Genomic DNA, 15917 nt, shown 5'->3' with positions numbered 1-15917 from the left:
AAACAAAAAAGAATGCATTTCCAGACTACCCCTCTTTATCTAGTTATGATTTTTAAATTCTGTCCCATTTTTCTTCTCCTCTGTGACTTTTTGTTTCGTCGTAAAATGTAATTATGGTAAAAACATGGAAGGTTTTTATGTTACAAAAACGAGTTCATGAAAAGCAGTTCATGCAACAGAGAATCATTGCAGAGTACAACTCTCTGAACTACCTAAATTATTAAAAATAAGTAAACTCCTGACTTTACTATTTTTCTAGATAGTCATGTGAAATACAATGTATTATAATCAGTGTAATTAAACTCACTTAATGAAGAAGATTAACCATATATTTGGAGCAAAACATATACACCTATCTATGATTATATTTATGTGATACAAAATTTTCTTTGTGTATGTCTTAGTGTGCTAGGGCTGCCTTCACAAAATACCAGAGCCTATGTGGCTTAAACAGTAGAAATTTACTTCCCACTGTTCTGGAGGCTGGAAGTCCAGACCAAGGTGTCAGCAGGTCTGGCTTCTCCCAAGGCCCCATTGGCCTGGAGACAACCTTTCCTCGGTGCCCACACCCTGGCATCCAGCTTTCCTCCTCTTCCAAGACACCAGTGAGATTGGGCGAGGGCCCAGTCTAAGAGCTTCACTTTTACTTAATCACTTCTTTGGAGGCCCTGCCTCCTAATGAGTCACATTCTGAGGTATGGCTTTGGGTTTCAACATGTGAATTTTGAGGAGACACACTTCAGCCCATAACAGTATATAAAATGTGAAAATAGTGACATCATAGGTGACATAGCCTTCTAGGGTAAAATGCAGATGAAAACATTGACGGGTCTCTCTGTGTCTCCACTGTGTTCTCACATGTGATACTCTCCAAGTGGAAACTGACTTGTGTCCCATGCTGTCTCTCTGTTCTTGGCAGGCCTGGCAGCTGCGATTCAGCCACCTCGTGGGGTATGGCGCTAAATACTACTCTTACCTCATGTCCAGAGCGGTCGCCTCCATGGTGTGGAAGGAGTGCTTTCTGCAGGATCCTTTCAACAGGTAAGAAGGGGGTAAGTTCTAAAATGTGCCCGCCTCGGACCACAGTCATTCCCCACTCCATTACATCTGAAGCTGGGCTCGGAGAACCGCAGCCCACAGAACACAGCCAAGCCCGGCAGGAAGTGGCAGGCTCCGCAAACAGCCTCATCCCGCTTGGCCCTTCTCACCCAAGCTTGCTCCTGCTTCCTGCAGCTGATGGTGACCCTGGACATCCCCCTGCCCTGCAGCCACTGTGTGGAGGTGGCCCTGTGGTGCCTGAGGGAACCCTTGTGTGAGGGCTCCTGTGCTATGTGGAGCAGCCCATGCCGCTCCTGTGGGGTTTCTTGGCTTTTCTGACCTCAGCACGTGATACAGGACGCCCACCCCTTTCCACAGAATGGAGGGAGAACAAGGCACTGGAGAGGCTAGGGGCATGCAGGGAGGAAGTAGGGGTGCCTAGGATCAGTAGTCCTGCTTTCCCAGTCTCTTCCTAAAGGCCAGGTAGTGGTTACACTTGCATCGGGTGGAGAGGTACAGGAGATGCCTTGCTTCCTGGAGGGTGCGAGGGATTCTGTGCTGTGGCTGGGGGATTCAGGGGATCCCGTGCTGTCTGGGGGGTGTGGGGGATCCCGTGCTGTCTGGGGGGATGTGGGGGATCCCGTGCTGTCTGGGGAGGGTGTGAGGGATCCCGTGCTGTCTGGGGGGTGTGGGGGATCCCGCGCTGTCTGGGGAGGGTGTAAGGGATCCCATGCTGTCTGGGGGGATGTGGGGGATCCCGTGCTCTCTGGAGGGGTATAGGGGATCCCGTGCTGTCTGGAGAGGTGTGTGGGGTCCTGTGCTGGGTGAAGGGTGCGAGGGATCCCCTGCCGTCTGGGGAGATGCGGGGGATCCCATGCTGGCTGGAGAGATGTAGGAGATCTCCTCTTTGCTCCCTGATTTGGCCTCCTGATCCTCCTAACAGGACTTCCTATAACAATAGGAACCAAGAGGTTGTCAAGTTTGGGTCCTGTGATTCCTTAGAAGGCGCTTTCTTTGAAAGAAAACCAGTAATTATAATCTGGTGTCAGAGTTGTTTACAGCATTTATCTTCTCACCACACAAATAACTACATCTCCAAATTCTTTTCAGGGAGCTTTGGCTGATGAGTGTTATTTTTACAGCTTTATCTTGGTTTTTAGAGTGTCCTAGAGTTTTCCCGTAGTATTCACAGCAGTCTTGGCAGAAACCAGCAGTTTCTATAAGAGAAAACTGAGGCTCAGAGAAAACAGTTTGTTCAGACTTCACCATTAAAAACTGGACTAAGACTGTAATCTAGGTCTTCTCATTCCTGGTTTCTTCTCCCTCCCACCTCTGCCTCACCGTCTGTCTTTCATACAATTTGACATAGACTTGGATTTTTCTCAGCAGTTAATAATCACATTCGTTTCAAATTATTTGAGCCTGAATGTGATGTCATAGAATTTTTAAATATTTTGCAGCTTGGTACTCACATGTATTTTGTCTTCTGCCCTTTGCAGACTGTAGACATTTGGTCTGCTTTTCAGATTTTATTTTTAAAGGATCTTTAGCCAAACTTGACATCAGTAAATCAGTTTCAGGGATTATAACGTTTTACTGTAGATTTCTGTAAAATAGGCAAAATATCATCTTGTTTGAAGTACACTTTCCTAGAAAAGCACATACTATAAAATATATACGTTTCTAAATATTTATATCTTGTTTATGTGTACATTCTTGCTTAGACATGGAGTTGCCATACTTTTATGGGCATATTAAAGTAAGCTAGTAAAAATGCTCACTGGACTAGAAAATTTCTAATCTCTATCAAAGTCTTCTTTTTGATCTCACTCCTGAAAAATAACCAGGCTGGAGCCTACATCAGCAAGCCAGGCATTGCAGAGCTGAGGCAAGCCAGGAGCTGGAGGTCTGTGGGGAGGGATTGGATTTAGGGTCAGTGCACTATATCCCATGGCTGAGAAGGGCCTCGGAGCACCCCAGGCCAGGAGTCAGGCAGGGCCCCTCAGCCACCCCTGCCCTGAGGGGAGGCTCCACCTCAGTCCAGGCTTCCTACTTTGTTTAGCACTCACTTCAGGATGTGCCCAGGGCTAGTGTTTGATGTCAGCATGTTTTTGATACTGTAATGCTATCAAAAAGTCTGATTAAAGATCATGTTCACAAAATGACCCAGAGGTAAAGAGGCTCCAGAGCTTCTCAAATGGAAACAATATCAAAATTTGTTTCACCTGCCTCATCATAGTGTGTCATCGTGTATGTTAAAGAAATTGCATTTTTCATAAAATACAAAAGAGTAGTACTAAATAACTTGTTTCCAGGTCCCATTAGTTTGGAGGATTTATGTCTACAAAAATTATTCCAAACCTACCTTCACATGTTGTCATAAACAGTGTTCCTTGTGGAAGGCTGTCAGGTGGGCATATCCAGGTGACACAGAGTACCAGAAGACGGGAACAGGGCAGCCCCCACTGTGCCTTTACCACCAGCACACTCCAATGGAGCTTGCTGGTCTGTTAATTGTTATCCTCAATCAAGGTCTTCTGGTGTAATTAACCTTTTCCTGCCGGCTTCTCTTCCTTCACTCTTATTTTAGAATGTTCTTTTTCTCTTCTTTATTAGGTGCCATCACAAATTATTTCTTAATGGTATAATTTCAAGCCTCATTTAAAATAATCCTAAAACTATTTTTATAGAGAATAAAATATAATATTTTACTTATTCTATAACAGGAGTCCCCAATCCCCAGGCCACAGACTGGCCCTGGGAACTGGGCCACACAGCAGGAGGTGTGGTGGGTGGGTGAGCGAGTGAAGCATCATCTGTATTTGCAGCCGTTCCCCATCACTCTGCCGCCTGAGCGCCATCTCCTGTTGGATCAGTGGCAGCGTTAGATTCTCATAGGCGCAGGAACCCTACTGTGAACTGCACATGTGATCCTTATGATTCCCTCACAAGGATCTGGGATGGGCACTCCCTATGAGAATCTAAGGCCTGATGATCTGTCACTGTCTCCCATCAACCCTGGATGGTACCATCTAGTTGTAGAAAAACAAGCTCAGGGCTCCCACTGATTCTACATTATGGTGAGCTGTATACTTATTCCACTATATATTCCAATGTATAATGTGGTAATAAAGTACACCATAAATGGAATGTTCTTAAATCATCCTGAAACCATCCCTCCCCCATCAACCCTGGTCTGTGGAAAAACTGTCTTTCACAAAACCAGTCCCTGGTGCCAAAAAGGCTGGGGACAGCTATTGATTAATACATAAAGTAATTATTTTTATAAAGTGAGGTCTCTTGTTAACAAAGCAGAGAGCCAAAAGTATAGTTATCCTCTTACAGGGAATATATCACACCTGATTTATTTTAGAACAATTTAAAAGCCAGAATTTGATTTTTAGAAGCAAGAAAATAATGGCCGAATTGTCACATGGTGGCAGCTTTTATGAATATGATGTCAGTGTGAGTCAGGACTTGTCTTGTGAGTCAAAACCAGTGTGAATGGAGGCTGCGCAAGCAGGTGTCTTAACAGTTTCTGTCTTCCCCAGGGCCGCTGGGGAGCGCTATCGCAAGGAGATGCTGGCCCACGGTGGAGGCAGGGAGCCCATGCTCATGGTTGAAGGTAAAACAAAACCAAAATGGCACCATCTATAGTGAAAGCTGTTTTATGTTTTCTCCATATGTTTTTTTCATTTAAAGAAAATGTTTTAGGCCAGGTGTGGTGGTTCATGCCTGTAATCCCAGCACTTTGGGAGGCCCCAAGAAGGGTGGATCACCTGAGGTCAGGAGTTTGAGACCAGCCTGGCCAACATGGTGAAACCCTGTCTCTGCCAAAAATACAAAAAATAGCTGGGTGTGGTGACAGACGCCTGTAATCCCAGCTACTCCGGAGGCTGAGACAGGAGAATCACTTGAACCCAGGAGGCAGAGGTTGCAGTGAGCCGAGATCGTGCCATTGCACTCCAGCCTGGGCAACAAGAGCAGAACTCCGTCTCAAAAAAAAAGAAAAGGAAAAGAAATATCTTAGCTGTGCATTGTGTTCTAAGCATCTGTCTCACTGTATCCTAAGTAAATTAATTTTTAGTTACCATGATTTATTCAAGTACCAGGATAAAAATTCAGGTTTTAGCTTTCAAAATGTTACTTAGACTCTAACAGAAAAATTTTTTATTTGTCATAAACTCTTAGAAAATTTTCCTTTAGATTTTAATAGGTCACAGCATATTTTTTTTAGCCTGAAGAACTCATTTATTTTTTATTCCTTTATTTCTTTTTCTGAAAGTTTAGCTAAGAAATTCTAAGGCATCAGGTTAGCTTTTTTTTTTTTTTTTTTTAACCTTTTGAAAAATTATAACTTAATTAAATATTCTCTTTAAGGTACCACAATTCTTTTTTTCTATGTAATTTTCTCAGTAATTTTTTTTGAGTATTTTTACTGAAAATTTAATTGTAAATGGAAGTGATCATCCTGATTTTTCATATATAAATATAAGAACATTGAAACATTCTTACAAATATAGGAAGATATGAATGTTACTAGATAATTGCAGTATATTGATGGTTATATTTGCAGCTGAGCTTGACTCTCTGAAAAGTTTTCTGGCTATCTGAAAAAGTGCATATAGGAAATAACTTTCAATATTGGAGAAGTGTTGTTGTCATTGTAGTAATTGAGTGGGTCTGGGTAGCAGTGTGACTTAAATGTCTCCTTGCCTAAGACTGTTGAATCTAATGCCTATAGTCCTTTTTAGTAGAATTCCAGATTCTTGCCTTCAGCCATTCATGTATTCAGCAAACATTTGTGAAGCGCTAATTATGTGCGGGACATGACTCTGTGTGCCAGAGGTGAAGTAGTGAAAGATGCCTGACAAGCATCCTGCATTTCTGGAGATTGTGTTCCTTCCCTCAGCTTTGTGAAGAGTGAACAAGTGTGCATGCTGACGCAGCCGTCATTTGCAGCTAGTCCTTATTGGCCCTTATTGAATTTTGCCACCTCTGGGGACGGTGTTAGGGATTTCCATGTATCTGTTGACTGACTCTTCTTAGTAACCCTGTGAGACAGGAGTTACGATCCCCATTTTATAGACAATAAACAGGTCAGGCCCTCTGCTTATGTCACAAGGCAGTGTGTGGAAGTGCCAGGGATTGAACCGGGACCTCAGGCAGCAGACCAAGCTCTTCAGCTGCCTGTACTGTCGGACAGGACATCTAGTTCAGGGTCTGTCCCCAGACCCAGGCAAAAGTGAAACAACAGGCACATGGTAATAAGCTACTGATTGGGTACACTGTGTACTTTTGGCTGGTGCTTGGTAGCGCCAGCCCAGCAGGAGCTAAGGCGGAAAAGCAGCCTTCTCAAGTAGTGAGTTTCTGTGAGGTATGTGTTCCTGGCAGTCGGGCGTGACTCATCCTTTCCCAGGCCATGCTGTCTGCACCTCAACATTTGCTGATAGGAGATGCCATCAAAAGAAAAAAATGCAAATCTTTTTCAGTGTTTATCTTTCAGCTGGTGTGCTTTTCTAGTCAGCTTCCCAGAATGTTGCAGCTAACTCTCTAAAAATTCTGTCTTTGTCCAAAACAATTTTGTGTTAAGAAACTTAACATTTTCTGCACTAAAATTCACAGGGGAGAAAAAGAAGTCCACCATTCAAACCAGAGATGATGAACTATTCAGATTTTAGTTAACACAAACAATAGAACAATTCTTTTACATTTTCATATTTTTCTTAATGCTGTTCTGTCAGATCTCATTAATTCACATGATTTGTTTCATGTCAGAGGTGAATGGGGGACATGCAAAGAGGGTTATGCCAGTTGTCACTTCATAGGGCTGGATTTGTTAGGGTCTTAACCCTTAGTGGCTTCTCATTTTCTTGAAGGCAGTCAGCCTGTGCCCCAAAACATCAGGGCATAGGTGTTGGCTCACAGTCTTAACACTGGGGTATCACCAGGAGTGATGGGTGAAATGACTGAGATTTGTAATGTAAAAGCATACAGGATCTCGTTGGCAGTATTCTTCTATGAAAACGTAACTTTTTATAGGTACCTTGTATATTTTTGTTTAACTGCTTCCTGGATAAATGTAAAGAATTATATTACATAGCAAAATGCAAAGAAATAGAATACCTGCCTTCAAATTATGTACCTCCCTAATTAAATCACAACTGTTTTTACCTTCTTAGTTATAAGACTGTGTTTCTTAGGGTCAGAATACCTTTGTATTCACACTTGTGCTGTTTGAATGATACACATTCAGAGAAGTCAAATAGGGAATGCTTTTGATCTTTGCATAATAAGTTCTACATAGGCAAACTTTTAGGTTATTTATCTTTTTCAGAATGAGTCATCCTTTGGGAACAGGGCTCTGCTCAGAGCTCTGAGTCCCTCGGCCATTTCAAGTCCTCACCAACTAGAGGCCAACACCCCGTTCAGGGAAGTCCCTGAGCACACAGGATTCCTCTACTTTCTTTTTCCCCTGATGTTTGCTTTACATTCATCAGTTAAAGGCCACTGCTCGGCAGCCGCGTGTCTATGCTCCCTAACTCTTGGCTGCAAGGTATTTATTCAGCAGTCTCCCATCACCTAACTTCACACAGAGTGAGCCTCACAGGAAAAAAGACAAGTTGCAGCAGCAGGGGCTTTTCTTAAAAAGCCTAACACACCAAATACCATTTGAAGGCGGCAACATAATAGTGGTTAAAACAGTACTTTCTTCCCCAGAGAAAGCAAGCAATCACATGGTGAAACAGAATTGGATTTGCAGCCAGTGACTCTGCTACTTACTGTCTATAAATTACTTCGGAAAGTCACTTCATTTCCTTGTTGGAGGTAAAATGTGATTTGACTTCAAAGCACTTCTTTTTTATTTTTTATTTATTTTATTTATTTTTTTGAGGTGGAGTCTCTACTTCCCAGGCTGGAGTGCAGTAGCACGATCTCCTCTCACTGCAACCTCCACCTCCTGGGTTTATGCGATTCTCCTGCCTCAGCCTACTGAGTAGCTGGGACCACAGGCATGTGCCACCATGCCCAGCTAAGTTTTGTATTTTTAGTAGAGATGGGATTTTGCCATGTTGGCCAGGCTGGTCTCAAACTCCTGACCTCAGGTGATCTGCCCTCCTCGGCCTCCCAAAGTGCTGGGATTACAGGCGTGAGCCACCTTGCCTAGCCCAAAACACTTCTTTTTAACCTGCTTCTCCTTTTTTTAATCTCTGAAGGGGGTGGGGTGTGTGTGCAGACATGTGGCAGTAATGTCGCAGATTGACAGCATGGCCTTGTCTATTTTTAAACACATTCATAGCTTACATAAAGATATATATTATAGGCATGACATTCAGTCACTTAATCCTCCACTAAACACATGTGGCAATACCTGACTGAAACCAACTTTCTTAATTGCTGAGATATCTGGGGTGAGGTTTAACTCTCATTGTCAATATTAAGGTTTTCTGCTGTTTATCTCATACCCCCACAATGGTTTTTGGCTTATGTTAAATCACATTTCTGAGTAATAAGATAACTTAAGGTTTTTGCTTAAAACAAACCATAATGATACGGCATTTCCACTCATTTTACCGTTTTATAAAATATATACCAGAGTATTTGTTAAGTGTGCTATGGTGAGCGTGATCTAAGGTTCAGTTTCCATTACAGTCACTTCAGAAAATGCAGTTTTCTAGAAAGACAGATATGCTGAGGTTTGTGAGTAGCAAGGAAGTAATACGTTGTCCCACTAGGAAGCAGAATTGTTTCTTACTACAGCAAATAGACGGTAGAATGAGACCGATATTAGGAATGGAAGCTGTATTAGTTCAGCGGTCTGTGAATGGCAATTGTGGTACTCAGGCAAGTTTTCATGTTGCCCTCTGTAAACTATTTGGTCTTTTTGTGTTTTATGTTATGTAAAATTTTTAGGTAAATGCCTCTTACTGAGTTTTTAGGTTCAGATTTTACTTATCCTCTGATAAGTTTAATCCCCTATAACGCAGGTCATATTGTCCCTCTTTTTATAAATAATGAAACTTAGGGTTCATACCCTCTGTGCTGCCTTGCCCACAGTTTTCTCTGCTGATCCTTAAGTTCTGACATGAAAGTGACCTGGCCTTTAGAAGGCAAGAGATGTAAGCAGCGTGGGTCTTGGGCCCTGATGGTTCTCTTCATGATCTCCAAGTCTTTTTTTTTTTAATGTCACAACCTATCTATTCCCATTGACACTGGAGAGGCCTGCCTGACATCCACTGGTCAACAATCAAACCTTCCTCTTCCTGCGAGCTCCTTTCGACTTCCATGGCAAAGCCGTCAATTTCGTTTATAACCATTTTTAGCCACGGTGGTCCCGATGGAAAGATTCTGCCCACAGCCACGTAAGCAGGACATGGCCCAGTTAGTTTTGGGTTCTGCCTCTGGTTATAGAATTCCTTGTGCTCTCTTTCTTCAACTCTTCCAGAGAGAATCTGAGGGGAGGGGGAAGGGAAGGGATAAAGTCCAAGATTTTAGCATTCCAGAAGGTTATTTGTAAATATTAAACAACTTTATTTCTATGCTCCTTTCTAATCAGAATCCCTCTGGCCAAAAGCAGTATGCAAGTAGAGACACTAAATAATGTACTAAATAGTAACTTGATGGAGTTTTCCAAATGGACCAAACATCAGATCAGATGGAAAGAAATAGTAGTAGCTAAATGAGTCAATTCTCAACAACTGAAACTCTATTTTGTTTGTTTTTTCGCATCAGACTGACTCACCAAACCAAAGTCTAGAAGCCCACAGGGCCTTACCTTAAGCTGATTAAAATCATAATACATTTCTGTAGAGCTTTATGTGTAGTCTGCCAAACACACTCGCTTTTGCCATATTATCCTATATCATCTCTTCTGGCTTATTAAATATTTTTTTGTTCAAGAAACAAACCAGAGAATTATGGCTTATACTCCAAAGAATCACCTCCACACTCCAAGAAGATTAATACAAACAATAAAGATATCTATCTTGGCCGGGCGCGGTGGCTCAAGCCTGTAATCCCAGCACTTTGGGAGGCTGAGACGGGCGGATCACGAGTTCAGGAGATTGAGACCATCCTGGCTAACATGGTGAAACCCCATCTCTACTAAAATACAAAAAAAATTAGCCGGGCGAGGTGGCGGGCGCCTGTAGTCCCAGCTACTCGGGAGGCTGAGGCAGGAGAATGGCGTGAACCCGGGAGGCGGGGCTTGCAGTGAGCTGAGATCCGGCCACTGCACTCCAGCCTGGGCAACAGAGCTAGACTCCGTCTCAAAAAAAAAAAAAAAAAAAAAAAAGATATCTATCTCCTAGTTTCCTTAAAAACCGTTCTCAGTTCCAGGAGCACGGAGCACATCAGCACCCAGAAATTGGGTTTACACCATTCTCAAATAAGAGGAACCAAGGCTCCTTGGAGAAATGGCTGATTCCAGGGCTGGAACAAGGAAGATAGATGAACACGAAGTATCTTATGGTGCCAGAAAGGAAGGACGTGCCCAGAAACACACACAGTGATGAGTGCGTGTGTCATAGCAGCAGGAGCCCACTGAAAGAGCTCCCAGTGCCCCAACCTGGGCCCACTCCAACAATCAAATAGATCACACAGTCTTGGGGTGTGATACAAAGTATTAAATACCTATCCATGAGTCCGTACTGATGTAAATGATAACATGACTAGAATAATCTCCCACGGAGAAGAGTTCCGAATAATTTATGTACATACTCCCCACCTCAGGGAAGTGGAAGATAACTCCGCACTGGTTATGTGGGCAGTGCAGAGTGACTTCCTCCAGAGTGCTCTGGAAGGGGAAATGACAGATACAACCTCAGTCAGGTGATCAGGGTCAGCATCAGTGATGCGTCATGTGGACAGTGTGCGTCCTCGATATAATATGATGAGAGGTTTTCCTCCCAGAAACCCATAACCCCAGTCTCATAATGAAAAAAACGTCAGACACACCAAATTCAGGACATTCTGCAAACGACCTAAGCAGTACTCCTCAAAACTGTCAAGGTCGTTGAAAACGAAGTCTGAGAAGCTGACACAGCCTAGAGGAGCCTAAGGAAACATGGCAGCCACATGTAATGTGGTCCCCTGGCGGGTCCTGGAACAGCTGGTGTTGATCGTGCCAGGGCAGTCTGACTAAAGTGTACCCGGAGCTAACAATATTCTGTCAATACTGGTTGGTGAGTTGTGACAGATGTGCCACACCATGAAAGATATTAATGATGGGGGAAGCTGGCTGAGTGTGGAGTGTGGAGGAACTCCCTTGACTGTGTCACAATTTTTTTTTTTTTTTTTTTTTTTCAGACGGAGTCTCGCTCTGTCGCCCAGGCTGGAGTGCAGTGGCCGGATCTCAGCTCACTGCAAGCTCCGCCTCCCGGGTTCCCGCCATTCTCCGGCCTCAGCCTCCCGAGTAGCTGGGACTACAGGCACCCGCCACCACGCCCGGCTAGTTTTTCTGTATTTTTTAGTAGAGACGGGGTTTCACCGTGTTGGCCAGGATGGTCTCGATCTCCTGACCTCGTGATCCACCCGTCTCAGCCTCCCAAAGTGCTGGGATTACAGGCTTGAGCCACCGCGCCCGGCCCGTCACAATTTTTCAGTAAATATAAAACTGTCCTAAAATTTAAAATTTAATTAAAAACAACCTCCGTGGGAAGGTTTTTAGTAATGCCACTGCTGCCCATGGTTTGGTCCACACCTTGACTCCACCCTGTTTCCCTGCTTCCCAGCAGCCTTTTCAGTGCCACTTGGGGGGAGGGAGGGGCACAGAGATGAGACTGGAGGGGGAGTATTGGGCACAAAATGAGGCTGGAAGGTAAGTGGGCGTCAGGTCGGGCAGGGCATTGTGGATGCTGTGAAAGAGAGTTGGTGTTTATTCTGAGGACATGAGAAACCATTGACAGTATTTTGAAGGCAGGTAGCGACAAGATCAGATTTCTCTTGGCATGGAGGCAAGTGAGTGTGATATCAAGGATGACCCCCAAGCTCCCTGCTTCAGTTGTTACAGAGATGGTTGCATGGTTATGGCCGCCATGGGGGACAGAAATCAAGAAGCCCTTAACGCAATTCAGCCACTGGGAGAATTCAGCTCAGGCAACTCCCAAGCCCGTGGGATTCCGTTTCCGAGTGACTGCAAAGGACTCTGTACAGAATGGGCTGGAGGAAGCCCTTTGACCGTAGAGTTCTGATGATGGGAAACTCCCTTTTTCACAAGGAAACTCACTTCAGTTTTAGACAGCTCTGATTGACAGGATGACACGTTTATTCAAATTGACCCAAAATATTTAGTCCACTTGAAAGTATGATGTCTTGTTGACACAGCAGCTTAAGTAATAAGCGTCGATGCCTTTTTTTTAATAACCTGATTACTAACCTAGTAGGCAAAATGTGCTTAGTGCAAGGCTTTGCCATTGGTAGTGTTTGCACAATACAATACGACAATCAAGGCGCGCTAAGTCCTGTCTGTCAGCAGAAGTACAGCTGACATCTAAAATAAGAAAGCTAAATAAACAGTCATTGTTCAACAATAGCTTGATTAATTTCCCTGTTGTCAAAAGGTATACACAGATACTGAAACAGAAAAGGCGTTCTACGTTGTCGTACAGCACTGAAAATTCGTAGTAGTTAATACTTCCAGCTTGAAAGCATGCAGTAGCATTTATGCAATCTGATTAATTCTCTAGATATTGGCATTGTGTGGCAAGGCTGGCATGCCCAGCACTGTAGGAGAACAGTAAATGCACACTACCTCTGGATGGTTATACCTAAATTTATTTTGTACAAGGTGTCTTTGCTTTTTATTTTTTTAATCAAGGGATTTCAAGGGAAAGATAAGCCTTAATGCATGACAGGTTCTGCCTGACTGAGCCAGCAGCATCTGTGCCCCCAGGTATGTGGAGGCTCAGCATCAATAAATGCCAGAACGTGCTCAAAGCAGCAGTCTTGGCTTGGGCTAAGTGCCCACCCCAGGGTGTGTTTTACATTTGTGAGGGACTTAGGAGGAAACCCCCTCACACAGATGTGTTAAATATTAAAAGATAAGATGATTTAAAATACTAGCATGCCAAGTAAAACTTGGCTGTTGGAAGTCAGTCATTGTGATGAATTCTGACGGGCTGTTCAAACATTTATGAATAGAGTCTCTTCGTTTCCCCTGTAGTCAGACGCTGTCTACCCCGTTACTCTGCTTTGCTTTTGCTTCATAGCACATATTAACATTTACTTCCTAATTTCAACATGTATTATTTAATTTATTGGTTTATGGTCTCTGCCCCTCCATAAAGTCTAAGTTCTGTGATGGGAGGGCAGCTGACTGTCATGTTCACAGCTGTATCTGCAGCCACTGTTACAGGGCTCAGCCCATCGGCATTCAATAAATACTTGTTAAATGAGTGAATACACGAATACCAAAGTAGACTTAAAAGAGCAGTTGTTTCCTGTGCTATAGAAAAGTTGTGATTTAGCTGGGTGTGATGGCATGCACCTGTAGTCGCCGCTACTTGGGAGGCTGAGGCAGGAAAATCACTTGAACCTGGGAGTCGGAGGTTGCAGTGAGCCAAGATCACACCACTGCACTCACTCCAGCCTGGGTAACAGAACGAGACTCCAACTCAGAACAAAACAGGCCGGGCACTTGGCTCATGCCAGTAATACCAGCACTTTGGGAAGCCGAGGCAGGCAGATCACAAGGTTAGGAGTTCAAGACCAGACTAGCCAACATGGTGAAACTCCTTCTTTACTAAAAATACAAAAATTAGCTGGGCATGGTGGCACGCGCCTGTAGTCCCAGCTAGTCAGGAGGCTGAGGGAGAAGAATCACTTGAACCCGAGAGGCGGAGGTTGTGGTGAGCCGAGATCACACCACTGCACTCCAGTGTGGGCAACAGAGCGAGACCCCGTCTCAACAACAACAAAAAGTTATGATGATTACAATGGGAACAGGTTTTTATATGCCTGGTTCAGGAATTTTTTTTATCACATGAATATTTTCGGATATTTCACAGGCTAAATATTTTCATAAAGTTCTTTAATCATGTAAAAGAAAAAATATATATAGCAATTGTGCTGTCTCCACACTTGTTCAGTCTCTCACCTGTTCTTTTACTCCCATCCTGCCCTTCCTGCTTCCTGTCACTCTATTTTAGACACTTTTTGTTTTAGTACAATGCTTGGTTCTGCCCACTGGGCGAGTACTGACTGTTAAGCAGCTAGACAGCAGGCATAATAAGTAGGGGACACCACTAGAAGAAAGGGGGTCCACTGTCCATTCCCAAATAGGTCCTTACTGGCCAGAGTCAAGCACCTCTTTATAAGCCCTGGGCAGCAGGAGTTCCTGCCTAACGATTTCAGGCAGGACTCTGTTTAAGCAGCATGCAGGAAGAAGACTCACCATGCAGGAAAGGCGAAGGGACAATGACAGAGTGAAAACGTGCCAGGCAGGTCACGGGCAGCATCTTTAATCCACCAAACACTGCTCTGGTGGGTCGTGTCATCTCCACTTCCCATGTATGGAAGCAAAGCTCTTGTGTCAGAGCCATTCTCTGGCCTAGTCAGGAGTTAGTCACACTCTTTTGTCTCCAGAGCCCCTGCTGCCCCACAGCACTCCTCACCTGACCCCGCTTAGCCATAGACTCTTCTTCAGCTTCTGTTTTGTCTGTTACTTTTGGTGGGTAGCGCTTGTTTTGACAGTTTTCTCTGATAGTAAGCTATCATCTTCAACCTTCTGTGTAAATTTGATGGGTCCCTCTTCCATTTTGAGATACGTCCAGAGGTTGATTTTGAGGTCTGAGACAGGTTTCTCTTCCTCAAGTAAATATCTTGTAGTAGATTCATTCGAAAAAATAGACTAATGATTCCATTTTTAGATGATGTCAATGTATACTACCTTCTAAAAGGAATGTAGGTAACATTCTCTCAGTGCTTTGAGTGCTTAATGGAAACATCATGTTTTTTGAAGATGGTCATTTGTAGATGGTGTTCCTTTTTTTTTTTTTTTTTTTTTTTTTTGAGAGGCAGTCTCTGTCACCCAGGGGTGGAGGGCAGTGAGGCGATCTCAGCTCACTACAACCTCCGCCTCCTGGGTTCAAGCGATTCTCATACCTCAGCCTCCTGAGTAGCTGGGATTACAGGCGTGTGCCACCATGCCTGGCTAATTTTTGTATTTTTAGCAGAGACGGCGTTTTGCCACGTTGGCCAGGCTGGTCTCCAACTCCTGACCTCAAATGATCCACCTGCCCCAGCCTCTCAAAGTGCTGAGATTACAGGTGTGAGCCACTGCACCTTGCCTATAGATGGTGTTCTTAACTTAGTGTTAAAAATGTGTTCTGGCCGGGTGCCGTGGCTGGTGCCTGTAATCCCAGCACTTTGGGAGGCTGAGGTGGGTGGATCACCTGAGGTCAGGAGTTCGAGACCAGCCTGGCCAACATGATAGAACTACATCTGTACTAAAAATACAAAAATTTGCTGGCTGTGGTGGCATGTACCTATAGCCCCAGCTACTTTGGAGGTTGAGGCAGGAGAATCACTGGAACCCGGGAGGCAGATGTTGCAGTGAGCCAAGATCATGCCGTTACACTCCAGCCTGGGTGACAAGAGTGAAACGCTGTCTCAAAAAAAAAAAAAAAAAAAAAAAAAAAGTGTGCTGAGTGGGCTAAAGACAGGTTACGAAAGCGAATGTTTTCTCTCCAAAGCTCTGGTTCTAGGTTTGGTTTGGTTTTGTTTTGAGACATATTCTCGCTCTGTCGTCCAGGCCGGAGCACAGTGGCACAATCTCAGCTCACTGCAAACTCCACTGCCCAGGTTCAAGCGATTCTCCTGCCTCAGCCTCCTGAGTAGCTGGGACTACAGACGCCTACCATCACACTTTGCTAATTTTT

The 15917-nt window shown here is 44.1% G+C and overlaps 1 protein-coding gene across 2 annotated transcripts in view; it reads left to right on the top strand.

Annotated features, from left to right (window-relative positions):
- The window catches only part of MIPEP (mitochondrial intermediate peptidase), a 213211-nt gene that overhangs the window by 119964 nt on the left and 77330 nt on the right, over positions 1 to 15917 (top strand). For both annotated transcript variants that reach the window (XR_013407934.1, XM_001090198.5), the window contains exons 17-18: positions 920 to 1041; positions 4590 to 4663. Coding sequence is in view for 1 of the 2 variants with exons in the window: in XM_001090198.5 (XP_001090198.3) it covers positions 920 to 1041; positions 4590 to 4663 (196 nt within the window). In the remaining variant the exon portion in view is untranslated. The remainder of the gene's footprint in view (positions 1 to 919; positions 1042 to 4589; positions 4664 to 15917) is intronic.

The sequence above is a fragment of the Macaca mulatta genome, chromosome 17, assembly GCF_049350105.2.
Source record: "Macaca mulatta isolate MMU2019108-1 chromosome 17, T2T-MMU8v2.0, whole genome shotgun sequence".
Taxonomy (NCBI): Eukaryota; Metazoa; Chordata; class Mammalia; order Primates; family Cercopithecidae; genus Macaca; species Macaca mulatta.
This window is presented reverse-complemented; position numbering and strand designations above follow the sequence as displayed.